At 37.0% G+C, this 26,828-nt stretch overlaps 2 protein-coding genes and 1 long non-coding RNA gene across 6 annotated transcripts in view; 2 read left to right on the top strand and 1 right to left on the bottom strand.

Moving 5' to 3' along the window:
• Positions 1–1,850: 1,850 nt before the first annotated feature.
• LOC113659890 lies at positions 1,851–19,745 on the bottom strand. 2 transcript variants are annotated; one of them, XR_003444708.2, is made up of 4 exons: positions 19,370–19,745; positions 15,997–16,212; positions 7,625–7,728; positions 1,851–2,505 (listed from the first exon to the last, which is right to left on the bottom strand). It is a non-coding gene; the product is annotated as an uncharacterized LOC113659890 (long non-coding RNA). The 2 variants fall into 2 exon arrangements; XR_007144258.1 differs by lacking the exons at positions 15,997–16,212; positions 19,370–19,745 and adding an exon at positions 8,026–8,240.
• A 21-nt stretch (positions 19,746–19,766) lies between these two features.
• Positions 19,767–22,941, top strand: zgc:172145 (Ferritin light chain, oocyte isoform-like). Of its 3 annotated transcripts, XM_027172957.2 has the most exons (5): positions 19,767–19,814; positions 20,175–20,348; positions 20,462–20,644; positions 21,229–21,375; positions 22,348–22,941. In XM_027172957.2, the coding sequence occupies exons 3-5, from the start codon at positions 20,477–20,479 to the stop codon at positions 22,639–22,641; spliced, it is 609 nt and encodes a 202-aa protein (XP_027028758.1). In that variant the 5' UTR covers positions 19,767–19,814; positions 20,175–20,348; positions 20,462–20,476; the 3' UTR covers positions 22,642–22,941. The 3 variants fall into 3 exon arrangements, with proteins under 3 accessions (XP_027028758.1, XP_047676091.1, XP_027028757.1); XM_047820135.1 differs by having other exon boundaries at positions 19,768–19,814; positions 20,175–20,644; XM_027172956.2 differs by lacking the exon at positions 19,767–19,814 and adding an exon at positions 19,822–19,836 and having other exon boundaries at positions 20,175–20,644.
• A 2,025-nt stretch (positions 22,942–24,966) lies between these two features.
• myod1 (myogenic differentiation 1) overlaps positions 24,967–26,828 on the top strand; it is a 1,871-nt gene continuing 9 nt past the window's right edge. Inside the window, exons 1-3 of the mRNA XM_027173047.2 lie at positions 24,967–25,672; positions 25,809–25,887; positions 25,998–26,828. The exon at positions 25,998–26,828 is cut by the window's right edge and continues 9 nt beyond it. Of these exons, the coding sequence (XP_027028848.2) occupies positions 25,163–25,672; positions 25,809–25,887; positions 25,998–26,218 (810 nt within the window). The 5' untranslated portion in view covers positions 24,967–25,162 and the 3' untranslated portion in view covers positions 26,219–26,828. The remainder of the gene's footprint in view (positions 25,673–25,808; positions 25,888–25,997) is intronic.

Below are 26,828 nucleotides of genomic sequence, written 5' to 3'. Positions count from 1 at the left end.
GACAGCTGAAACAGCACCATCACTGACAATGATATGAGTTTCATCAAGTTGTTATCAAGCCCATGCTGTTCTCACTCAAATGGCATTAGAGCATAATAACAGAGAAACACTGAGTTTCCCAGCATTTTATTATTGCCTTTTGAGGGTTTTTTAATAATGAAAAAAAATATGTATTTCTGTCTACAAATTTATGAACTGAGACCTTATTTTACTATATTAAAGATAAGCATGTAGTGTAATGCTCCAATAAGTGAAATGTGCTCTGTATTCTCTCAGGTCAACTACAGTTGCTTAAGGTTTATAAGTGCTATACTATCCTCATATCATTGGTTTGCAAACTTCCTAGTCAGAGGGTCATTTGTCAGTATTAGCATGGATCATGTCAAGACCCAGTCACAGACATAAGGTTAGGGCACAGCAGTTGAGTAAATAGTGACCATGATCATCCTGCCGTATCGATTTTCATGCTTAAGACCTGGTACGACTACGCTTACCTAAAGATAAACATTCATAACAGCGAGACACAGAAAGTAGCGCATCAGCAGCCAGACACTCAGGTATCAGAATCCCTCCTAGAGGGAAATGGTTTTCATTTACACCCACATTTTAGGTAGTAGGCTTACCTGTCATCAGAGCTCTACCATTTAAGCAATATTTTCAGAAGCTCATGAGCATGAAGATTACGCAGATTTTTATCCTGATCTAGGTCCAGACAGGATGACTGACCTTACAGTTCATCTTTACCATCACTCTGGTATTTGTGTTTTCTGAGGACTAGATGACTGCTATTATTTTCGTGCACTGCTATCAATCAAGCTCTTGAATATCAAAGGTTGACTTGATCCTAGTTGCTAGCTTGAGTAATGTGATGCAAGGTTAATTTGAATCCCTTCTTTTTTGAGCCAAATAAAAATGCACAGACCTAATTAGACCATGTATAGGAAAACAAATACACTCAGAAGATACATAGATTATTTTGCCCATAGGTGCTTTAGCCACAATGATATTTGTTTCACTAACAGACCTGCACTTTTGTGAGGTTTGATGAAATAGTTATGGCCATCAACTTAAAAAAAAACCTGCTTCCACAGCTCACTACAGACCCCTAACTTCGAAGATGCAGCAAAATCATATGCCAAAGCAATATGGGCTTGGACCACATCATATGGAAACAGACTCCTGGGACCTATTTATAATGTGTCCTGTACCTTCGAAGGTAACTTTTCTTTCACACCTTTCTTCCAAGTGTTAAAAGAGTCCTGCTTAAAATGGAATAGCCATATGTAGCAGGCTGGCAGTGTAAATGGTGTTTTCATCAGGTTCTACAGCATTTTGCCCTCCCGTGTCTAGCCGCTCAGGGCCAAGGGCAGCCTTGCCGTTGACAGTTAATAGGATCTTTGGCTTTTTTGTTTTGAGCTAGACTGACTCAGATTGATGTCCTGGAGAAAGTCACTGGTTAATTAGAGAGAAGGCTGTGTAATGTCATGGTTCTCGTCATGCCCAGGGGACAACTGAGATTGAGGGGTCTAAAGTTGAGGGAAAGGCTGAGGGTTGTAGTTTTCTGGTTTTGCTCCTTTGGAAGGTCTTATTAGTGGATTAAGGACATGTGTGGTATAAAACTAGAACAACTGCTTAATTTAAAATTGTTTCACTTTTTAAAAGATCTGAAATTTATTGTGTTGCTTTATATAGGCCAAAGTTCCAGTAATGGTTTTATATGTATTTAATTATTACTATTTTTTTTATTATTATTTATATTTAAAAAAAAATTAAACACATACCGAAACATTGTAAAACTAAATCTAATTTGGTTTCGCATAAAGATAAAAAAAAAAAAACTTCTCAAATTCTTCATACCTCTGAACCACAGAACTGCCCAATTTGTTTTATTTAATAACATACTTACAGAATAATGGGCTTTAAATAAATAACTAAACAATGAAGTAACAATAAGCATTAACACAGTAAGTGAGCATGACACGCGAAAATAAACCTCAAATGTTCTATTTAAGAGTGCTATCTGTTCCTTTTCATAGCCCAGTAATGGCATGAGACATAAGCTCGGTCAAATGTACAGAATTCATTGCAGTCATACAACAGAAACTTTTTTTGAGAATGCTAATATTTAGAATGTTCTACTACAAATAAGTGGAAAATAATAAGCAATGGGTTACAGTAGATGACATTTTGTAGTTCTCTTCCATATAAAGCAGAGCAGTGTACCAGGCAGCAAGAAGAAGCTATGAGGAAGACTGGCTCTTCCTGGTGGGAGATCCACCCAGAGGTCCAGCTCTTGGCTGCGGCCTCCTGGTAACTGAACCTGTGCGCAGTTGGACAACACAGCGTGATAATTGGGGAATTACAGCTGTTAGTCACACAAAATACATTGCAGTTGTGGGTCAGGGACCTGAAGGTCGAGACACAGGAAGCAAAAGTGCAATTTAGAGGCAAAGAGTGCCAATTTCAGCTATTTCACACCCCAAAAAGTCCACCTGTTCAGAAGACCTGTAATAGGCAGACAAAAATTGTCAATATATAATTAATAAATATTCATTTTTCAAGTTATGACACATGATATCTTGAATTACTTATAGTGAAAATATAGTGATATATTTGTTCGACTGTATTGTGTTAGGCAGTCATTGTGTTCTAACTTTTAGTTGTATAGGTGTCATAAATAGTGTCTAATAATCCCAGCACAAACCTTTATAGCTTTACATTTTGAAGAACAGTTTTCCTCATAATGTTACTAATGCTCAGTGTTTACATTATTCAAATGAATATATGTAAAATTATTAAGGGGAAATTCAAATAATTCGCTTCAGGACTGGATGCATTACACCACCCATTTATTAATCATTTTCTTATAATCATACATTCTGCTATTTTTTAAGCATTACAGATAACAAATATTATATCAAAGATACTATATGTGGTTCTGTTAAAATCAATACAGGTAAATATAATCAGTTAATACTTTACCATTGGGTTAGGGGTGTCATGCTGTTATAGGAAAATAATCATAAAATGGTGTTGTGCAGCAATTTTGGTTCACAACAATTTTGTACAGATCACTATTATTAATGTATCAAATGTATAAAATGTCATGATTTATCTTTTTGTGGTTACATTTAATGATGTTGAAAGTCAACAAAACAAGTTTGCCCAGTCCAAAATGGCAAATAAACCTCTCATCATATAAACAGTTACACATGGATTTATTCTATTATTGTGGTTTGTCTGCCATGCAAGTTACTATAGAAATGACAACGTAATACAGTGAGCAAAGAAAGAGTGTGGAACTACAGTCCCAGCCATGTTGATACACAAAAATTCCCCTCAAACACCTTCAACAGAAAGGAGATTTCGGAAGTGTTGTGGTATAAAGTACAACCTATTCTATATATCAAAAAAGTGACCTATTACAGATTTTATATTTCCATCTGTGCCATAGTAAATCTGGACTGCGTTACTTATATTGTGCCCAGTATGTGTTTTGCAGATGGTCAGTCAGTAGTCAGGCCACCTGCTTGCTTTTCCTGTTTCAGGATAACCTGCCCAGGAAGGTCACTGTGCCTTCCAGTGAGAAACAAAGTACAATACACGCCAGGTCAAGGGTGAAGAGGAGAGGCCTGCACATGTAGGAGATCAATAAATAATAAGATTATTGAAAGACTGATCAATCGCCTAGATAATTTCCTGATAATATACAATATTTACTATGCTGCCTATGCTGACAGCATACTTTTAGTGTGAATTACACCATGCCAAGCAAGAACAACAAGACTACAGTGGGAGAAACCCCCTAGATCATCTGGAAAGCACATCTAACTCCACCTTACTGAAGCCCCCCCAGACCACTCCTCGTACCCCCTGTAGAGCCTGGGTAGAGTGGGGACAGTCCAGTGTGATTAACACCCAGGCGGGAACAGCATGTCAGTACATGTCCACTCTGAGCCCTCACTTACACTGCACTTCCACACTGATCTAGGGTCAACTCTCCAGCTCAGATCCCAAAAGCTCACCGTAACAAATAATGTAAAGCTGTTCTTAGATCAGCACTAAGTGAACAATTGTATCTCTGCTGTCTCCATTCAGCTGTTTTGGGATTGGGAAGGCCTTAGGACATAAACTCCCACGGGGAACACACTTCTAAGCTACTGAAGGTACACTAATCAGGGTCACAGATTTGTTTAGAGAGAGCTCAATGTGGTAGATTACTTCAGTTGTGCTTCATGAGAAAGTAATGAGTTGACTCTAGAAAATAATTTCCAGTGTGGAATCTGAAAGCAGCATTCACCATTTGGGCTACTGTTGAGAGTGTTTAAAAAGAATACAGTGATTTTAAAAGAATAACCTTCCAATACAATATACATATAAAATGTAGAATATGAACATAATATATATAATATATTATGATATATAATATATAATGATATATATATAATGATTGTATTTTATGAGTTACAGTGGGGAGACTTAATGTTCATAATGTGAATAACAAATTGACAAGGCTTAAGCCATACAAAATGACATAAAATTAGAGGGGAAAACTACCCCACCATTTCCAGCATTATATTTGTTTTTATGCAGTCACACTGATTGAGCGTATATAGAATAATGAGTGCAGTTTGACTTACACGGCTAATGGAATCCCCAAACACTTTTATGGAAAACAATATCCAACTGATGACACGGATAATTAGGATGAATGATTGAGTTGCTGTAATGTGATACATTGGACTATTGACTATTATTTTGACTAATATTTGTTAAAAATGAGTAATTGGTGCTGGGAGCACCTATGCTAAAAAGACCAAAGTGGTATGTGATTAACTTAAAGTCAAAACAATAAGCAGATCTCAAAAAGACTGGAGCCATAAAGTCGTCTTAGTGAAATGAATTCTAGTAGCTTTTAGCTCAGATTAGCTCAGTTTAAATCAATGCCAATACTTTAAAGTGAAAAATGTTATTTAAAGTTTACCATAATTTACCTTGTAATGCAATAGGTAAATTTTAGATTTAAATCATTCTGTGGTCCAGGACCACTTTGGCAAACATGGGAATTCTTTCAAATAAGATATAGAAAAATGCTTTTTTTCACATTGCAAAATGCTCTTCTAATGTTCTTTAAATATTTTTCCAAAAAAAAAAAAGACAACAGCGTCTTAAGTACAGACAATGCTCCTCCCCAACATCTGGATATTTTATTCATCTTTTATATGGTTTTAGGAAAGAATGCCCTGCTGCCCAGACCAACCAATTTACAACCCTGACTGCCACATTGACTAAATACACCTGGTTACAGTGCAATTATTCACACTTGCTCTGATTCCTGTAATGGAAGGGCCAAGGCCACAATTCTATGCTCTTTAGGAGCTCAGAACCTGCAGAGATACGCAGTCCTTTTTTTTTTTCTTTTTTATAAAATCTGATACCAGCTAGAGTTTAGCAGCCAAGCCAATTCAGAGCTGTAAAGTCCACTGAAATGTAACTGTACTGCTTTGTTATCCAGCATCCGTCTGTAAGAATGGGCCAAGTTTTTGTATTATGTCATTGTGTACAATAATGAAAAATCAATCACATTCATTTATAAACAAAACAGTATGGAGGAGTTTACCTTGCTAACCATAACAAATTCTTGATTTAGTATGAACAGTGATTATTAAAATGGTATGCTGGGAAACTTTGCAGAACAAAATGGCTTCTTGAATGTTATTTGAATAATTAAAGGTTCTAGCTTTCTAAAATGGATTACACTTGGAACTGTCAGTCTACACCTAGAGTTTTAAAAGTGTAAACAGGAATGAAGGGTTCTCACAGAGCAATAATTATAAACCTAAGGGTTCTCTCAGAATGAAAAGATTTTAGGATTGTATATAGGACCTCTAATGGTATTTGCACAGGGACATGTTGAAGAAGTTTTTATCACCATAGCTTTAACCTGTAGATTGTAAGTTTCTAACTAGAAATTTCCACAAAAAAATATGTGTTCTGTTGCATGTGTTTTATTATTGGACAATTCATACAAAAAAAATAAATAAGCACAGCTGAAAGATGACCAGTATTCTACAGCTGCCTGTGTTTGGAGGACAGGAGGCAGGAGAGGGCAGTGATGATCCCACTTGCTAATGAATGCAGCATGGACTATGGGCAGTGCATTTACAGACCTCTGTCAGTAGTTTATGGCTCCTAATTATTGCAATGCAAGATGTGATTAGCAAGGAGCCATGCAAAACTGTGCTTGATTAAATAAAATTCATGTATTATTAAACGTATATAAAAATTCATATGGAAAATATTTGTCTAGGTTATGTATTTAATTCAGTATGAATATTGCTACATGCCTTGCCATCGCATAATATGCTTAAGAGGTCTAAGGTTAATCACTGATCAACGTGTAAGGAGAAACAGTGGGTTGAGGGTCAGGGTGGGTTTGCACAACTTCTTACAATCTCTCATCATTTGCATCTGATCATCTCTTGGGCTTACACTTTTCTCTCTTAGTACATCATGCTCCTATTTTCCAAGATCAGTGCCAGCAGTTTAGACCTCCCACCCCGGACTGGCATAGTGCCTGAGTTAAGTGCAGAACAGGCAGGGTGGCGCCTGTGCTTTAATGTTTCACAAGGCTATGGGAGTTGGGATTACTTGGTATAGTTCTTTAAAGGCTGTATCGCGGGAAACAAATTTGTGTGGATTTTAAACCCAGTATAGTAGTATACTTGTTTTAAGGCCCAGCACTTGGGAACAGAGCCAGACCTGGAACAAGAGCTATACCCACACCTGGCATGGGCATGAAATGACCAATAAAAACAGAGGAACCTCAAATGTTTCTCAGTGCTGTAAGACATCCGATCTAATTGAAGGCATTGGATTATGTTTACATATTTGAAAAGATTCTGAAATGATAATAAAAAACTTGATGAGAGAAGGAGAATGTTTTGAAGCTTGGGGCTGCTGGGAAGCTGCTGTGATGAGATACTTTGCATGGCATTTTATGCGAAATGGAGAGAGTATGAAACAAGCCAAATGGTGGTGTCATAGGAAACAGTAGTTCTGCCAAAGAACCCAATATGCTTCTCAGTCAGAGCCTAAACACTAAACCTCCTTCTACGGTTGCATGTTCTCCAGCTCCCCAACACAACATGCTAATAACATCATTTCCAATCCTCTCTTTTGCCCCTTTCTAGATAATTTTGTTTTGTATAAACAAAGGTTCCGATTCCATCTCTCAGAGCCCCAACGGTGCTTCTAGAGTTCAGGGGTTTTACTTTAATGTAGCAGGGTGGACAGAGAACATTAAAATGCCTATTTGACCAAAGACTGTTGGAGAAACTTGGCAGAGAGCACAGGTGCTGATAGGACATATGCCATAACGCCATGCATTCAAACCAAAACTTCCAATAATGGCAACTCTGAGGCAGGAAAGCAAAAGTAGCTTTGAAAAACTACTGAACAATTATTTATAGTCATGTGTATGATATAAAATAAACTACTGTCAATAAATCAAATAAACATGTTATACAGTCTGCATTGTGTAGCCTCATGAGCACTCACTATGATATATATATATATATATATATAATGGTCTGGAGCCATTTCGTATCAAATCTTTTCTCACCATGGTCGCCTTGGTCAAGGTCTCACTGCATGCTCTTGTGTAACTCTATCCAGCAGTGTTACAGGGCTCCTGGCACCTCCCATTAGAAGCAGAACTGCATCACCCTAGCAATAAACACCAAGGTAAGCACTTAAGTGTCCACAGACAGCACATTCCAGCACCTTCGTCACAGATATGCTTCACATTAGCATTATGATTTGGGGGTAGTAACTCAGTCAAATGGACAGAGAAAGGGCAAGAGAAGGAACCTGAGGAATTAAGAGGTAAAATGGATGTGATTTAAGACACACAAAGCTGTTAACTGTGTGAGTTTTCAGTTTTCAAATAAATGCAAGAACATTCGATATAAACTATATAGCTTTTAAAATGACAGAAATCATTTGCTGTTGATTCCCACTTACTAAAACATAATTATAGAGAAGGCAGTACATAATTTGTCTGCTTTAACAAACAAATAAACAAACTAAAGGTAATATAAAGCCTATTGTCAGACTACTGTTTTGGAGCTCAGTATAAACTAATGGTATGAATCTGATTATTTTATAAATCACTAGGTTTTACAAAGCTTCAATCTGGGTCTTTGGAGAGGCAGGGGTGTTTGGGTCTTTTGTTTGGCAGCAACACCTCAATATAGCACTTAAATCCTGCCTGTTGACAGGCAGAGAATAAAGGCATGTGGCACCCTCACTAATTACCTTAAATGAGTATAATTAGCTAGGAACGCCTTCTGTTTTTACACCAGGACCTGATAGCCTTTAGCTTTAATGTGGTAATTCTCTATATTATTTAGGTAACGAGCACATTTCATTACATGACAGAGGGCCACTGAATTTAAGATATGCAGCTCTCTTTTCTAGAATCTAATAAGAAAATATCATCTACATGTCTAGAGGTATTGAACTAAAATTTATGAAGTTCCTGTTTTATAACATTCTTTTTTGATGGGCAGATAAGCAACTAATATGTCATAATGGGACAACAGATTACTTAACTGCTTAACTATGAATGATTAGTTCACGGTTATGAATTTTGTTTTGTTTGAAAGTTTAAAATGGTTATATTTTGATTTGTGGTGGAGCTTCACATTCCCATTTTAACTAGAGTCTTGACTCTGTACATATGAGATGTCTCTTATGAATTTAACACTGGGATAATAAATACACAATTCTTTGTACACTTGTATTTATTTCATAAATCAACTCATAACTTTCATAATTCATTTCATCATGACTTTTTTAAACAACCAGATCACTAATCAGATCAGAGAGGGTAAATAAAATAAAAATCAAATTTTCTGACTTAATGATTGTAGCTTTGTAGCTAAACTTTTAGCTAGTCGGCTACAGATGCCAAGCTGGCTCATATTTACAAAACTAGAGTTACTGAATTTTATATATATATATTTTTATTTACAATATTTTCCCAATTGCTCATGTCTGGCTCTTGAAATACAATGGGCATCTGGACTACAGTCTGCAAGTCGATGATGATGCTATACTACGTATATTTGAGATAGCGTTTATCAATTTGATTTATTTCACAGCATTTCCTACAAATAATTCCTCTTTCCTGGGTCTCACAGGCATGACAGCTTGATGACAAGCTTGAAGCATTGGTGACAAAGCACATTCCTTACACTTCACATTCACTAACGATACACTACATTTGGGCCACCATGCATCTCAAACATTGACCATTTGCATGTGACAAAAATGTAGCGAAAAGGACCACCAAGACAAAAGCCACAATGCATGGGAGGTTTCAGGACGCAGGATACACTATGGTAACCCCTTCCACACTCACGCTCCCCACCCCCAAATTTCAGCAAAATTTGGGAGAAGTCGGTTTGTCTTCTACTTGGTTCTCACACCTGCCTCTTCCGTCACCATAACAGTACCAAACTCTGGGCAAGTGTCTTAACGTCCTGTTGTCACATGGTTGTGTCTGTGTGTGTCCTCCTGGAACTTCTGCCCCAGGATGCAAGCCAACACAGAGAGATCAAAGCCACAAGAGTAAAATAACGTTGTTGAGCTGTGATCCTTCCCCAGGCGCTAAAGCATCAACGATGGTTCTGACAAGACTCACCACGGTTGGGGACTGCCAACAAAATTATGAACATAAGAGTGTTTTAAATTATGTTGGTAATATACAATATATTCATGTCTAAAACTGTCAAGAGGTCACACGCTAAGTATGCATGAATGCAAAGTTATAAAATTCTGGAAATGGTTTACTGCAAAGGCACAATAGGACCAGTACTACAAATAAATGGGAAACAACTCAGTCACAGTACTGACCATCTCTTAAACGGTTAGACTACTTTAACTAAGTGATGGACACAACAGCAGCTGCAGTGCCTCTGTCCAGCATGTAGATAATGTAGGTATAATTGGTAAAAATGTGTGGTAATATATTGCTCCATTTGGGGTTCACTGACGGAGCTGATGCAAAGAGTGTTGGAGGTCCCATGGCTTTGGGACTGATGAGAGTCAAATAGACCACACAGAGAGCACCTCCAACTCACACACACACACACACACACACACACACACACACACACACACACACACACACACACACACACACACACACACACACACACGCACGCACACGCACACACACGCACACACATACACATACACACACACTTTAAATGACCTTCTTCATAACCTACAATCTGTGTTTCACTAATATTATTTGACATTTATTTTATCAAAATGTTATTTAATGCAAATAATTTATCGATTATTAAGATTTAAAATGGAAGCATTTTTTCTGATTAATTGCAGAGGATTGAATTGATGCCTAAAGAGACATGTCAGAAATGGCAGATTTAGCATCATATTATTTCTGAAAATGCAGACAGCTATTACATTGTTTTTTTGCAGTCATAATATTATAAGATATATATCAATATTAATGAATAAACTAAAAAAGTCACATTTCAGAAGACACATTTATGTGAGTGACACACACAGAGACTTGATACTGGGTGGGCTTGGGTAAAGGTGTGCCTTAATGACTGCTCTTGTTGTGAAGAGCTCTTCTTCAAAGTGTTTATGGGGGAGCCAGGCAATGGTACCCAATCTCTCGCTCTTACAAACACACACACACACACACACACACACACACACACACACACACACACACACACACACACACACATGCACAAACAATCACAAACACTTGTGGTTAGTGTCAAGCCCTCACTGTGGACATTGCAAAATACCCCCACCGCATCCTCGTATGATTCCACCTCAGCAGCCTCCTGCTGCTCAGACCCTTACTCTTATGCAGTATTCAATTTCAGGTCTGTATCTCATAGAATTACATTGCCCTTTTAAATTGCTCTTAGATGCCACTTCACCCCATCTCAGTCAACTCAGAGACATATCCTGACCATCTGAAAAACACAGATCCAAACACAGACACTTTATACACCAGCTAATTTTCACATAGTCACCTGTCATCTAAGGTGCCAAATATCTTTTAATACCTGAAAGGCCTGTTGCCATAAGTCACTTCTTTATCTATATTATGATTTAATTGTTTTGGAGTTATACAACATTTACAACATATACAACATTCTAAATTATTTTAGAGGTACATAGTCCCTCTGGTGACAACCCTACTTACAAAAGTAATGCATGGCTACTGATAATAAACATGTGGACACAGCTGAGTAAGGCATACAATGAAGAGATAATTAAGTCGAAGGTATGAGATCATAAAGTTATAGCTATAGCCATTCATTGTAATTAGGAGGGAATGGGCGGCAAATTATTGTGGTCATGGTGTCATGTCCACCAACCAGTATAGATACAGGGTTTCACAGAAATCACCACACTCTAGAGGAAAAACTGCAGCTTGTCTGTTTTAGTTAGTAGTTTACACTCACAATTTATTTTATTACTGTATGCAACATCTTTCTTGTTCATTTTGCATATAAAATTAGATCAGGTAAAAACAAATTGTTGTGTAAATAGTGTGTATCATACAAACAATAAAAATCTTAGTTCTTTAATTTACAATAACTAGATAAAATAGATGACGTAGTGATGGTACGATTAAGTATGAAATTAACTATGATCTCATATTGAGACCTTACAGAAATTTATCTTCTTAAAACTGAAACCTTTCTTTATTAAGAGGTTATTATTAATTGCATATTGTTCAACAATAGAACAATGGAGTAAAGCTTTTGAGATTACTACATAATCTATTTCATCTAATCATTGTGGACTCATTTGAGATGTTCTGTACTGTATATATTAGATATTTTTTATGTATGGACGTATAGAGCTTTGAATACAAGAATGAAAGTATTTAGTTTTTACCTTAGTTTGCAATTAGCGTACACTATGAATACAAACAAAAAATTAATTGAGAACAAGAACAGAGTTAGGCTTGGTACTTATTCATAGCCGAAGGGTCGACACATGCGAAAACAGTCCTTCTGCTTTAAATAAAGTGGTAAAGGTTGGGTAATTCATATTGTTATTGCAATACATGAAACGTGTTGTAGAAAGATCCAGAAAGTCTGTCATTACACAAGCTGTAAAGAAAACCATGCTGACTTTTGCATGTTGCCATGATCATTACTACCCCTGAAAGGAGAGATGAGCAACCTGAACCCCAAGCTGGTGTGCTGGCCAGCCATGCCACAGTACTGCATCTCAAACATTCACACCAGCCCTGGTCTATTCATTGCTGCACTCTCCTACTTTGTAGCATCGGGCACGTGGCATGACGCACATTTTATTGAACATCAGGTGGCTGGAAGCTCCTGATCATTTTCACAGCCAAGCACTTTGTCTACATACTATGAAGTATGTATATCACTATAAGTCTTAAGTTGATGGCTCAGTGGTTAAGGCTCTGAACTTGTAATTATGTCAGCACTTAACCATCAACTGCTTAGTTGGTGGATCAGTGTTTAAGACTTGGCACTACCAATAGTAAGGTGGAGAATTTGAATCTTGGTACCCCTATGCTGCCAATCTTAGGCTCTTAGTGAGGTCCCTAACCCTTAACTGTTAAGCTCAGTTGCAGTTACTTTGGATAAAAAGCATAAAAGCTATGATGTTCTCTAGAATCTTTGAAGCTTATTTATTTATGTGTCAAACTTCACATCTAAATTCTGCAATACAGTGCAGGTTTAGGACAACATATCTGAACGGACCTTTAATGTATAAAAAAAAATCTTAGGTTTAAGTGACACTGCTCAGAAAACAACCATGACTGATTCCTCAAAAACAATAACAATTGTGATTTAGCATTCTCCAATTCATGCTTCTTCATGCTTCATAAAACACATTATTATGTTACATCTACTCCAAAGCAGTATGCTATATTTGTCTCTTTAATGAGGGCTAGCATTCCAGGGGGTTTCTTTTTAATCGCAATGCATGGGACAAATGTGCTCTGGCAAAGGCGTGTGCACACACACACACACACACACACACACACACACACACACACACACACACACACACACACACAATACACAGAATACCCCTATACACATGCTGGGTGTCAACAAGGCGTAACACAGCTCATTCACAGCACTTCCACAACAACTTTAGCAGAACTACAAAAGCCAAATAAACAGTTTGAATGGCATACACCACATCCACTTATATAGCAGTAAAGAACCCAATAACATAGTCAGTCCATTGCAGATCATGCCAACAAAGGTGTCAGGTACTGCCTACAAGGTTCAAGAGAGGGATCAACTTTCCAGCTTTTTGTGTTATGATCTCCTTTGTATTGTCTCATAACCCGGCTTGGGCAGCAATTATGGATTGTGTTAAGTTGTGCCAGTGACGTTACTGCACATTGCTAGCAGACAGCTGCTGGTCATGGTAAAAGCAAAGGTCCATTGATGTATTTACCAGCTGCGCTTGTAAGCCCTGGGCGGCCTCTCCTGCTCTTTCATAAGCTCGAACCCTGACTTGATACGGAGTATCTTTTCATACAATGCATGATTTGTAGCAATTTTACTTAATAGATTTGTCAACTTGACAAAGATATATAAACATATGTGCTCCCACAATTTACCATGATCATTAGTTCTCATCTTATTGCCACTCATCTGTGCCATCAGCTATAAAGGCACAGAAAATAAAGGGTCATATTAAAATATAATCTCTCATTCTCTATGCAATTGTGCCAGTTTCTTCAAAACAGCATTTCTTCTAATAATTCAAAAGTATTAGAAAATTTCATCAAAACTATGACACTAAATTCAAATAAATTTTAGATCTAAATTTAAACTAGCCCATGAAAAAACTACTGTTCATATTTTCCACCATCAATGAGCACCAAGGGGATCCAAAGGCCTCTGCTTACGCATGAGCTAAATTTTGTTTTCTGACTCTCAAAGCAAGAGGTGGTATGAAAATAGAAAAGGCCACATTCTGACACCGGTGTACTGAGAATGTACACACTCAAACACTCGCTGATGCTTGCAATCAACATTGACAAAAATAGTGCAACAAATGAAATAATAACTCCAAGAAGACAGGCTACAAATCACTGTTACACATTAATATGATTCACACTAGATAATTTGTCTAGAGTATCAGTAAAGTGCACCAGTATACAAGAGTATCAGTGACTTTCAGCAGTATCTCAATAGTTAATAAGTAATATTAAGTAAGTAATAAGTGCTTTAAAAATATATATGTGAATAATAAACTGGAATTTAAATGAATTAATTTCCCTACCACAGTTATAAGGCAATACAAATGCTAGAAAAATAATTTGTAAAAAATGTTCATGGCCAAACTGAAGCTGGCTAAATCCATTCAAACTCAGTGGCTGCATCGTCTCATTGAATAGAAAATTATATTCAGTGGGTAGAAACAGCAAAGCCTCTCTGTCTAAACTGGCTATGTTTAGATAGCATTAAGAGGAGGGAGGTCTAGCCACTATGAGTCATACCAGATTATCAGTAAAAAAAAAAAAGACAATCATGTGACTATTTATCCAGGGCAGACATGGTGAACAGAGGCCTCTGCGGTGCAAGCCATCAGAGCAGAGGTTATGCAAGTAAAACAGCTCCTCTGACTGATTCTTGAATAGCATAAACATAAATCTGGGTTTGGACCTATAATCCCTACACCACTGCACTGCTCGTGTCCTTTTTCAATATTGTCCAGAGATTTATTGTAATGTAATCTAGAGTCCAGTCTGCTCCAGCACAGAGGACTTGTAATCACAAAAGTGCTTCAATGAGGGTCTGCATCTAAAGCAGGTGTGAAGAAAGACTCTCACCATCATTCATAAGGGTAAAGAAGCATGTGTATTCTACTGACCTGGGTTATTTTTGGCCAATTAGCCAAATTATGGCCAATTAGCTCATTAATGCTAAATGCATAAATGTAAATGTAAATGTAAATTAATGCCTAAACCCAACTCAGCTCTGTTATGAAGCTGGCTCTGTATCCTAACTCTTTTTTAAATGATCTATTTATTCTGCATAAAATCAATTTTTAAAATGTCTTCATCTCAATCAAAAGGCAATGCTGAACTGAAGCCTACGGGAAAAAAACATAATTTTATATGACAATCCTTTGATTTTGCAATATTGAGCCTTTCACGTTTGAGGTCAAAGCAGTAAATTTCCCAATTTATAATTTGGTACAAAATTTGTCACATATGTTCAGTGGTATGTAAACAATACATTTATGATTTTAAATCATTAAAAAACACTTTGAATTTTGTAATGGCAAAGTTTCGATTTGTCTTGCTATTTCACTTAAAAGCAAACATTAATTCAAGCATAACATGTATCATGAGATACTGTCCAGGAATTTCATTTATCTTAGATCTGCACTGCTATTTCTTTGTATATGACAACCTTTTGAAAATAGTCCAAAAAGTGCAAACATCAAAGAGTCTACAGTGGAAAAAAAAACACCACCAAAATGACTGCTTAAAAATGGTAGAAATCTTTAGACAGCTGCACTCAGAGACACACTTCTCCAGCTCAACCAAAGACAAAACATGGACAAAAGGCAGGTGGTGGTCTATAGGGAGGTCTATGGCAAAGCTTCCTAAACGTCTGACAAACTTTGTCACTCTGTTCTTTAGGAAAAACACAATTGTGCATACCACAAGACAGACAAACACCACGCACACACATACACACACACACACACACACACACACACACACACACACACACACACACACACACACACACACACACACACACATACACACACACAGTGTTTAGGTAACAAACCCTTTGTGTGAAATGTGATCTCAGGTATATAAGTCAATTTATCAATGTTTTAACTAATTTTACTGAGAACAAGCCATCAAAGCTGTGTCCCTGCTTTGGGTGTGCAATTTGTTACACTTACATAAATCTGGACAAGGTGATTATAAACGTGTTTAAAGGAGCAGAGGTCAAGTCAGGGGTGCACGTCTGGGTGACCCAGGGCTGACCATAAGCTGGGTGTTCTCTTTTCTTCAATCCAGACCCAACAGGCCCCCAGGGGCTAGCCAGTCCCTCATTTCCATCATCTTGTCCAAGGAGAGAAAGGAGACATGGGCCATGTCTGAAACAAGAGAGGGACCTGCGGGGGGAACAGTCAGAAGACTTAGGGCAAGTGTTACAGAAGTATATTATATTTAAGTATCATGGGTGAAGAGGGTCACTGCTGTATCACTTATTGTATCTCAAATCAGTGTGTCCAAGCTTTGAGAGAATGCACATTTCTTGGTGAAATATAAGTCCTGACTACTCATGGCAACAAAGATTCATGGTTGAGACAACCATTTATTGAAATGTGTCACTAATTAGATTCATTCTCTGAGACCGAGCAGGGTAAATGAAGGTCACTTTTAGGGAGACACATCATGATACGTCCTGATATAAAGCGGATGGTTTGATTATTTTACAGTAATAGCATGTCTCACATTTAGGAATTACAAATAGTTTTACTATAAAATTATGCATGTATATAATGTTGTGGGATGTATTTGAGACTTATTTACTTCATGCATAGCACTGGTCAATTTGATCAATCAGTTAAATCATTGTTTCAACTGACCAAAGAATTTTCCTCCATTAGTCTAGGCATCCATCCTCATGATTATCTATAAACATGAGTCTGGCTTTTTTTTTTGCTAGTCTATGAGTATGGGTTTCTTCATGGAACAACAGCCCTTCATGCCATTGAGATATACAACACCATTAATGGGAGATGTACATTAATCAGTACCTGATGCTGTCAGTTCCTGCCTACTTCACCAGTTCATTTTTTTTTTGTGTTCCAGTTGAACTTTTTGGACCAGTTTATGAAGTTTGTTCATCCCTGATTTTATTTGTATTTTTTTTAATTGGACGTTTTCTGGCTGTGTTGCTTGGAATTTTTTTAATGGTATCAAAGGCCAAAATGAAATGACAGGCCCGTCTATACCCACACAATTAACGATTAATTTTAACAAGATGCCAATCAGAATGATGAAACCATGATGAAATACCATGATGAAACTGAAACAGCTTTCAGAAAAAAACAGGTTGTTGATCAACACAAGTCATGTAATGGACATAAAAACTACACTGACAGTTAAAATAGCCATTAAGGATAATCTTTTGGGAGAATGATATTAATCATTAAAGTACAGTTCAGGAAACTTGGTGCCATTATATTCACATCTAGGTGTATTAGCAACTTAAAATATGGCCCCTTTGGTGGCACACCACCCAATATTTAGATAAGCAAAGGTATAGGAACAGATATTTTTGAAGTTCAATCAAATAACACAATATTTGATTGTATATCATGTTTGCAACTGTATTAAGAAAGTGACATCCCCAAACTGTTGCATTTTTCATTTGTGATGCTTTTCCAGCTTTTTCAGTGATTAATTTTTTCCTCCAGGGAGTTTCTTTCTTCAGTCTAATTTTCACTAACTGAATTACTGCTCAGCCTGTAGTAAAAGTGATGTGATTGACTTGGCCAGTCGAAAACCTTCCATTTTTCCACACAATGAAATTTTCTTGCTGCTTGATAAAGTTCCTCCCAATTACTGTAGACTGGATGTATTTCTTTGCATACTGACATAAATGTTAGTGTAGACTTGATGAATCCTGCTGTTCCCTCAGGAGTTACATCATCAGTAAAGATTAGTAAGTCTGTATCTGTTCAGCCATACAAGCCCAAGTCATGAAACAAAAGGTACATTTTAGATCCTGATCAGATCCTTTCTTTCTCCTTTTCTATCACATTGGTGAAGCTTCTTCTTGGTTCCAGATCTGTGCCTCATTTCTGTATTTCTTTGCAACATTTTTTATTTGTCTAGTCTTCTGATTCTTACTTCTGATAAATTATTAGCATCTTGCATTTGTAATTTCTGAGAATATTCTGAGACACTAACCCCTGCCCTGTGGAGATTGTTGTTGATGTCACTGACTGTTTACGGGGTTTTCTTCACAGCTCTGGCAACGTGTCTGTCATCAGCTGTTGTTGTTTTCTTTGGCCAGCCTGCTCAGTGTCTAGTTTTTAGTACACCAGTGTTTTCTTTCATTCTAAGAACTTTCCAAATCATTGTACTGGCTATGCCATGTTTGTGGAGTGATTCTGATCAATTTTCAAAAAAAGCTTCAAAATGGCTTGAATTTCTCCCATGGTCTTCATGTTGGTTTACCCTTTTAACAAGAAATGCAGATTTAATGCACAAAAAACAAAGGTCAAATCAGTAACAGACATTCAGAGCTATTAATTGTTAAAACAATCAATCTAACGGGGCACACGTGGGCAACAAGAGACACCTGTCAGTCACATGTTTCTATATTTTTGAGTTATTACAAAAGGTGTAAATATCAGGAAGCGAAAGCTGAAATTCTGATCCTCTCATCTTTGACTTTTCATCTCAAACCTAAATGTCAACATCTACCAAAACTAAAGACTTGGCACTGCTCTTTTAAAAATTTCAGATGTAACACACTTTTGTCACCCTTTATAACTTTCTCAAATTTCTTCCATATATTTTAAGCAGCATTGGTGGGCTCTTAAAATACACCCCCTAATTCTTCCTGACTGTCTAAAGACTGAGAGAGTTTATATTGTAAAATTTAATTCATGCATGTAATCAATATATACACGTTAATCCATCTAATATTTTTTATTTTTGGCAAAAGAAGTTGCATGTAACAGGGTTTAAAATAACATGGGTGTATTTTTTTTTTTTAGCATAGAATTAACCAATAGGTCTGATTGACTAGCATCCATGTTATGGTATGAGGAAATAAGAATATCCATATTGTAATTGTTCATTTATTTTCAATCTATGAGAAATAGGGCTGTACTTCCAAAGTGCCCTCAAATGTAAATAATAATAATAATAATAATAATAATAATAATAATAATAATAATAATAAATTAAATGAGGGCATGTAGGGGTGAGTGGGGCACATTGTAACACAGTTTTAGACATTGAAACTGGAATAACCCGGCATGACAAAGCTTCCTGTATTTACCATACTGTGTACCAGTGTGTTACAACTTACCCTGATATTAAAAGAATTCCTTTTTTTAATGATTTTATTTACCACAAGCATTAAAAACAGGCCAAGAAAGGGGTGTACCTGGTGCTGTGTTGGCAGGACACAAATTAATAAGAGGCAATCAGAGTTGTTCTCAGATCTATCTATTGCTGTCAAATGACTTTCCATAGTTTTCCAAATCTTAAGAAAAAATAAAGAGGAAGGAGTGATGGAGAACCAACCTGTTTGTTACTCCTATCATCAGCAGGTGTTCAGAGAAAATCAGGAGGTACTTAAGACTCAAAGTACTTAGCCAGTATCTTTAGATATCATTTGCTATGTACTATGTCTTGTGTCCAAAGGAGGTGGCTAAACTGAAAAGATCATGTGTAAACAAACAAACAACAAACAAAATTTGCTTTATGTTCTTGTTTATAAGCTATTTATATTTTTTGTTAATATGGTTGATGTGGTTAAAAAATTAGACTGACATAGTTTATCTTGTATGCTTATTAATTAAATCAGACTAGATTGTTAGAGGAGGGTTTTAAGCTATATGGTCATTTCAACAAACTAGGGAAAACCAAAATGTTATAATCGTTTGTGTCCCCCACATCCCCTCTTCTCAGGTTCTGCAGTTCAGCAGCATCTGATGATGCAAGTTCCTGTTGAACACGTGACCTTTAGGTAACAAGGTAGAGGGAACGATGTAAGATACAAATCGTACCCTTTTTATAATTAGCTAAATTGAGTCATACGATTGTGCAAATATTATACGAATTGAAGTATTTAAATGATTATATTTAGACTGGAAAAGGCAAAACGGTGTACCATTTTATTAAAGTTCTTTATCTACAGCATGCAAATGAATTTTATACAGATACTTTATTTGTGTTTGAAACATTTCCTCCCACATACACAATAATGATGCCCCAGTGGAATTACCTACTTACTGATGAAGAAAACACTGAGAATGTCAACGTTTGCACTTTCTAGGAATAGCATGTCGAATTTGTTAACTTATTTCTTCTTTCATTTTGTTTTCAGGATTTAAACAGGACACCTTTCCCCCCTACTCTTTGCCATTTGCGCTTCATTCGCCTCTGTGTGTCTGAGGAACTTCTCTATGACGTTGGGACGCTTTCGTAGTGAGCTGTAGACAAGCGCGGACATTTTGTTACTTTATTTCTGCACACTAATATGCTTTAGTAGATAAAAGATGTGCGTTATATATATATATCTGTATACATAAATATAACATGCACATGATTGAGAGGGCATGTAGATGTTAGAAACATAGCGGCGTCGAAAGAGTAACCGTTTGCTCGTTGTAGCTTCTCAGATTCAAGATGTCGGAACCAGTCGGGAAGAGATTAAAAACTAACGTGCCTATGTGTAAAGCACACTGCGTTTTGGTGAGCAGTAAAACCAAGCAGAATTTCCCTACAGCCGTTGAAGAAGGCTTGTGTGGAGTTTCAACTTCTTTGATGGAGTTTGCCTACAGACTGGAAGCGTTGGTAAGACTTTATGCAGTAACTAGTAAACAAAACAAAACCAAACTATTGCGCAACAGAATTCTGTAACCGCACTGATGCGTTAGAGAGTTTCTCTCGTGTAATGTTGTGTGTTTATTTTCATAAAATTATTATATGCATTGTTATTTATTATTGTCGTGTGTGACGTCAGCTTGAAAGTGTAGTTTAGTAAACTAAATTGTAGCTCAAAGGAAACTTATCATACACTCTGATCAGCCTATAAAACAACAGAATACATCTGTTTATTTAAAATGCCGTTATAAATGTCCTCATTTTCACAATAAGTGTAGAAAGAAAATCGGTGCACTTCCTGAGATTAGACATTTGGTGGTCTGTATAATTTGTTGTATTAAAATCAGTTTCAATTTATCCAGAGCGTAATGAAATTCTGATATACTTCATATCAAAAAATAACAGAAGGATTAGGACTGAAAATGTTGCCAATTTTGAGACTTAGAAACCATTTAATCACTTGAACAGAACAGACTTAATCACTTTTTCACTTTTATCATCTACAACCTTTTTTTGGTCCTTAAAATGATGGAATTTGTGCCTGTGTTTTGTAGGCTAAGATCTTTGAGCAGGAAGATCTGCCCTTGTCCCGTGTGGCTGCTTTTTTCTATCAGGAGTTTTCAAGGGAGGAGGCGCAGGCTGAGGCCATGCTAAAGTACCTGTCTGATCGAGGGGGACAGTACTGCAACAAGGTTATTCAGGTAACATTGACATATCTTTATCAGTTGACTTAAGACCTGTGCTGCATTGCATTATAGTATTGCACACTTGCATTTTTTAAAATTATTGAGGCACAGTTTGCCTCTGGCTCAAATTGTAGGATAGAAAACTTTTCATAATTTTTTGTGCTATTTTAGTGCCTGTAGTTGTTGCCAAAATGATATCCTCATCATATTACCCGAGGCATCCATGTCTCCCTATATACCTTTTAAACTTTCGTTTTTTTTAAGAGGGGCTCTTGGCAGGCAAGGGTTGGTTTAGGGGGGAAGGGGTCAAGGAGAGAGGGCTAAAACCCCTATGGGCTTTGCGGGGATCTCTTCTCTAATGCCTGTCAGGGTATACGTTTCCCCTGAGTTCCGGAAAATTGGGGAGATTAATGTGAAAGCGGAAGGACAGTGCATTAATTGTAGTTCCAGATGTACGCTGTGGCACTGTTTCTGCTGCCACTTTAGCCTGGGACTTCTTTTTTTTTCCCCTTTTTTTTTGTTCAGCCTCCTCCTCTTCCCTAGTTTTATGACTCATGTAAAATTGATCCAGAGTGAGGCTGGTGAGGGTCCATCACCAGCGATTTGGAACACCTTGTTATCCGCTGATGCATGGAGACTAAGGCATGTGCATGTTTAGATGTGGCCAAGTGAATCCTTTAATTGTCAATTAAGTCATAACAGTCTTGCTGAAACCTAGCTACAGTGGTCTTTGTACAAAATTTTTGCAAATGTTTTTTTAATAATTATATTAAATGTCAGAATTATGGTTCCAGCTTTGTTTTTTGTTTTTTTTTTAAATGATTGCAATTTCTTCCAAACAGATTGTAATACAAATGTTATTTATGAACACATTGTTTTACAATGGATTCTGATATTATTAATAAATTATTTTCTATATTTTGGATCTTTACAGTTATGTTAGTTTGCTCTATTGTGATGTGTATGTATACACATGGATGCTTGCAGAAACCTGGTACTGAGCAGGTGTGTGCACTGCTTCCTGCTCTGGAGCTCATGCTTGGCCAGTGGAAGGAGGAGATGGCCATCATGGTGGAACTGTGTCAACTAGCACGTGAGCATGAAGACCCTCACACCATCAGTGTTGTCAAACGGCACTTCCTCAATCCAGTTGTCCAAAAGATCAAGCTGTTGGGTGACTTATTGACAAATGCTCATAAAGTGGGATGCACCAATGACAGTACTGGTGGTTTTGGAGAATATCTCATTGACCAGCTTTACAAGGAACTGAGCAGTGCTTGAAATTTTCTGTAATAATAAAGCCCCCTTGTTTTGCCATAAAAAACTGACCAGCAGTAAAGAATAGAATTGGTTTTTGATTTAGAACAGTAGTGTGACTTAAAATAATTTTGAATTGAAATTAACTTCATTAGTAATGTTTTTGTGTTAAAGCCATTCTATTTTGTATGAACAAAGTAAGTTATTGATGATGCAAGTTATGTGAACTGACTGTTCTTAATCTTTGTTACTAAAACTTTTTTTCTATGTACTTTATCATTCATATTAAATTTAAATTCCCTTCTATTAAATGTGTGCTTTATATTTTGTGTCACAGTGTTTTCCTTATTACAATATTTAGCCGTGTTGATCAATGTACTGACAAAATAGAACATAATACACCTGCTAATTTATAGTTATCCAATCAGTCAGCCATGTGGCAGCAGCCCAGTGCTTAAAACCTTGCAGATACAGGTCACACACGACATTTTCACACAAAAATATCAAGAGTTTAATTATAAGGGGGAAACAAAAAACATCCTGTGAGCAGAGGGACTGAAGTCTGGAACACATTATTGAAAAACTTGTTAGAGGAGAATGACCAGACAGGTCTGAGCTAACAGGAAGTATATAGTAGCTCAAGTAAAGACACTTGGTGAGAAAAAAATCAGCTCAGAACACATCAGACATTTAGGTGAATGTTCTACAACAGTAGAAGACCACTTCAGGTTTTACTCCTGACAGCTAAGAACAAGAATATGAGGCTGTCATGAGTACAAATCCACCAAAGCTGGACAGTTAAACACTGGAAAAGACAGTTTCCCAACTAATTTTCAGCTATTCAGTTTGGGTGAGTCTGTGCACATAATAGCTTTAGATTCCTGTTCTTGGCTGAAAGGAGTTGAAACTGAAGTGGTGTGTTGTATAACCCATCTACCTCAGTGTTTGAGGTTTTGTGCATACTGCCTTGCTTTCCCGCTCGTCTTTTGTAAATGTTTTACATACTCTATTCTTTTTGTCATCTGGAGATTTTGCTTTCACCTCTATTATAAACAAGGCTCTAGACCTGTATCTGCATGATTTTGTGCACTGGTGACATGATTGGCTGATTAAGAAAACTACATAAATGTGCAGGTGTACATGTGCTCCTAATAAAGTAGACTAGGAGTATGCATGTACACACACGCGCACACACGCACACAGAGGCCAGCTAGGCAGAACGTGTCTCACATAGCTCTTTGGCACTTTTCTGCCCTCTGTTGGTGGAGAACTAATTCTAGCCGTGGCTATTTTTGTGTGAAACTAATTAAAGTACATACTGGAAATAGATTAAATGAACTAAACGAACTCATGTCCCGCGCACTAACATGTATTTATTGACTCGTGAAATATTTGCGTATCCAACGCGCAGAATTGGCCAACTGATATCCCGTTTTGGTTTGGTACAGACATGCCCAAAAAAAAAAAAAACAAAGGAACGTTTAGAGATCATCTCAACAGCATTTACTTAACTCAGATAATAGCTAATATTTACTAAAAAAATTCATTTTATAGAACTTTGAAATTAGTTAAAATTAATGAATACAATACAAAAATTACAAACCTTTCATTCTTCTAATGGGAATTGATACTGCAGGATTTATTTTTTAAAATGACGTGTTTAGGATTATTATAGACATGATATTTCTGATGATTATAATAATGTGACTTTCTTGAACAATATATATATATATATATATATATATATATATATATATATATATATATATATATATATAATATCATACAACATTATATCGTATAAACATATTATATAACCAAATAAATTATATTATTAAACTAAATGTATTTATTTATTTATTTATTTATTTATTTATTTATTTATTTATTTATTTATTTATTTATATACATACCGTAAAAAACATTACCTGAACATTTCTAATCGAAGAATCACTAACAAATTAAATGAGAAATATTTCAAGTATAAAAATAATAATGTCTGACTAATGACAGCAAACATCTAAGTTTTATTTATTCTTTCCTCATTTGGCCTACAAATCTTATTTAGCATCTGTAAATTATGGGAAGGTTACGCCTGGTATTCTTGTAAAAATTCTAACACTATATACCGCGATATTAACATTAAGATCCTATTTATAGTTAATAACGTATTTGCGATTTTTGCCTTAGAAATAAATTTATGACTGTAACCTTCAGTGTTGTTAGTCAATGGGTCTCGTGCAGCTAGAATTAAGCTCCGCCCACTCTGCCCCTGCCTACATTTCTATTGGTCAGACGGAATGTGACAGGACACGTCCCCATTTGGCTGAACTAGAATATAAGGTGTCAGAAAACCTCCTCAGCAACAAGTGCCTGGAAGGTTCCGCACAGAGGAGTGCGTTCAAGCCAACCCGGCCTTACTGTATTGTTATTTCAAGAACCTTACAAAATATTACGTTTAACTTTTACGCACGCTCTAGAGGCACGATAAACTCTGAGCTTTTTTTTACGCACACAGTTGAATCCAAAGTCTTTTAAAGAAAAGATGGAGCTGTCGGATATTCCGTTCCCCATCCCCTCGACAGATGATTTCTATGATGACCCCTGCTTCAACACCAGCGACATGCACTTCTTCGAAGACCTGGACCCTAGACTAGTGCACGTGAGCTTGCTCAAGGCGGACGAACACAACCACATGGAAGACGAACACATCCGGGCGCCGAGCGGCCACCACCAAGCTGGCAGGTGTCTCCTGTGGGCGTGTAAAGCATGCAAGAGAAAAACCACCAACGCAGATCGGCGCAAAGCCGCAACCATGAGAGAGAGGAGACGCCTGAGCAAAGTCAACGATGCTTTTGAAACCCTGAAGAGGTGCACGTCTACTAACCCTAATCAGAGGCTTCCCAAGGTGGAGATCTTGAGAAACGCCATCAGTTACATTGAGTCTCTCCAAGCCTTACTCAGAAGTCAAGAGGACAACTACTACCCGGTTCTGGAACAATACAGCGGTGATTCCGACGCCTCCAGTCCCAGGTCCAACTGCTCAGATGGCATGGTGAGAACATTTTACAGCTCTGCCATTCTGGTTTATTTAGCTACAAAGTCCCCCCATTTATATATCTTTAATTTTACTCGCAGTAATTTCATCTTAAAATACTGAATTTAAATGAGTTATGTTGCGTGTTTCCTAGATGGATTTTAATGGCCCTGCTCGCGCGTCCGGAAGAAGAAACAGCTATGACAACTCGTACTTCAGCGAAGCTCCAAATGGTGGGTGAACGCGTAAACACCAGTGCCCTTCAGGGCCATACTGACAAATACACTTGTTTGATCTGATGTGATGAAATACTAACAGTTTTCTGAATTGCGGATTTTTCCAGGAGATGTACGGAGTAATAAGAACCCAGTGGTGTCGAGTTTGGACTGTTTGTCCAGTATCGTGGAGCGGATTTCCACCGAGTCTCCCGCCGCCTCCACGCTCCCTGCACAGGATCTGTGTGAAGGGATCACCGGCTCTTCTCCAGAAACTAGCGCGCCTTCCCCAAATGACACCTGCAGCCCGACCGGCCCGACCCACGACCCCATCTACCAAGTGCTCTGAACAGTAAAGAGGAAATGCATCCATACCCCCATCCAGAGAACATGAGGGACGATGGAAACCAACAACCATTTACGAGGACTACTACACCTGTCATAAACTGAGCAAAAAAAAAAAAAAACTACCACAAATCTGTTCAAGAAGTTGGAGAACAGAAGAATCTAAAAATCCTTTAGATTTTCTTTCTTTCTTTCTTTCTTTCTTTCTTTCTTTCTTTCTTTCTTTCTTTCTTTCTTTCTAGAAAATGTCAAATTCCATTATGATCGTGGCTCTACAGAAGTCAGTTTCTTAACTCAGCTTATTTATATAATAATGCATTATTGCCATATGTGACCATATTTTCCCTTTCTTTTTGAAACTACTTTCTGTCACTTTCATCTTTTATTTTCCTAATTATTTACAAAGAATAACCACTGCAGATATGAACATTAGAGGACCATTTTTGTACATGTGTATATAAGAGCGGTTTTTGTTAAAAACACGGAGAAACGAACGAACATAATTGTGTATTTAATATGGCCTGTTTGAGACGTTTGTTGTGTCCAGCGTTTAAACTTTATATTTATACATCTTCAACGAGTGAATGTCGAATAAATAAAGATATGAATTATTT

This window comes from Tachysurus fulvidraco, chromosome 10 (assembly GCF_022655615.1).
Source record: "Tachysurus fulvidraco isolate hzauxx_2018 chromosome 10, HZAU_PFXX_2.0, whole genome shotgun sequence".
In the NCBI taxonomy this organism is placed as follows: domain Eukaryota; kingdom Metazoa; phylum Chordata; class Actinopteri; order Siluriformes; family Bagridae; genus Tachysurus; species Tachysurus fulvidraco.
The sequence above is the reverse complement of the archived record's forward strand: the minus strand, read 5'-3'. Positions and strand labels throughout refer to the sequence as shown.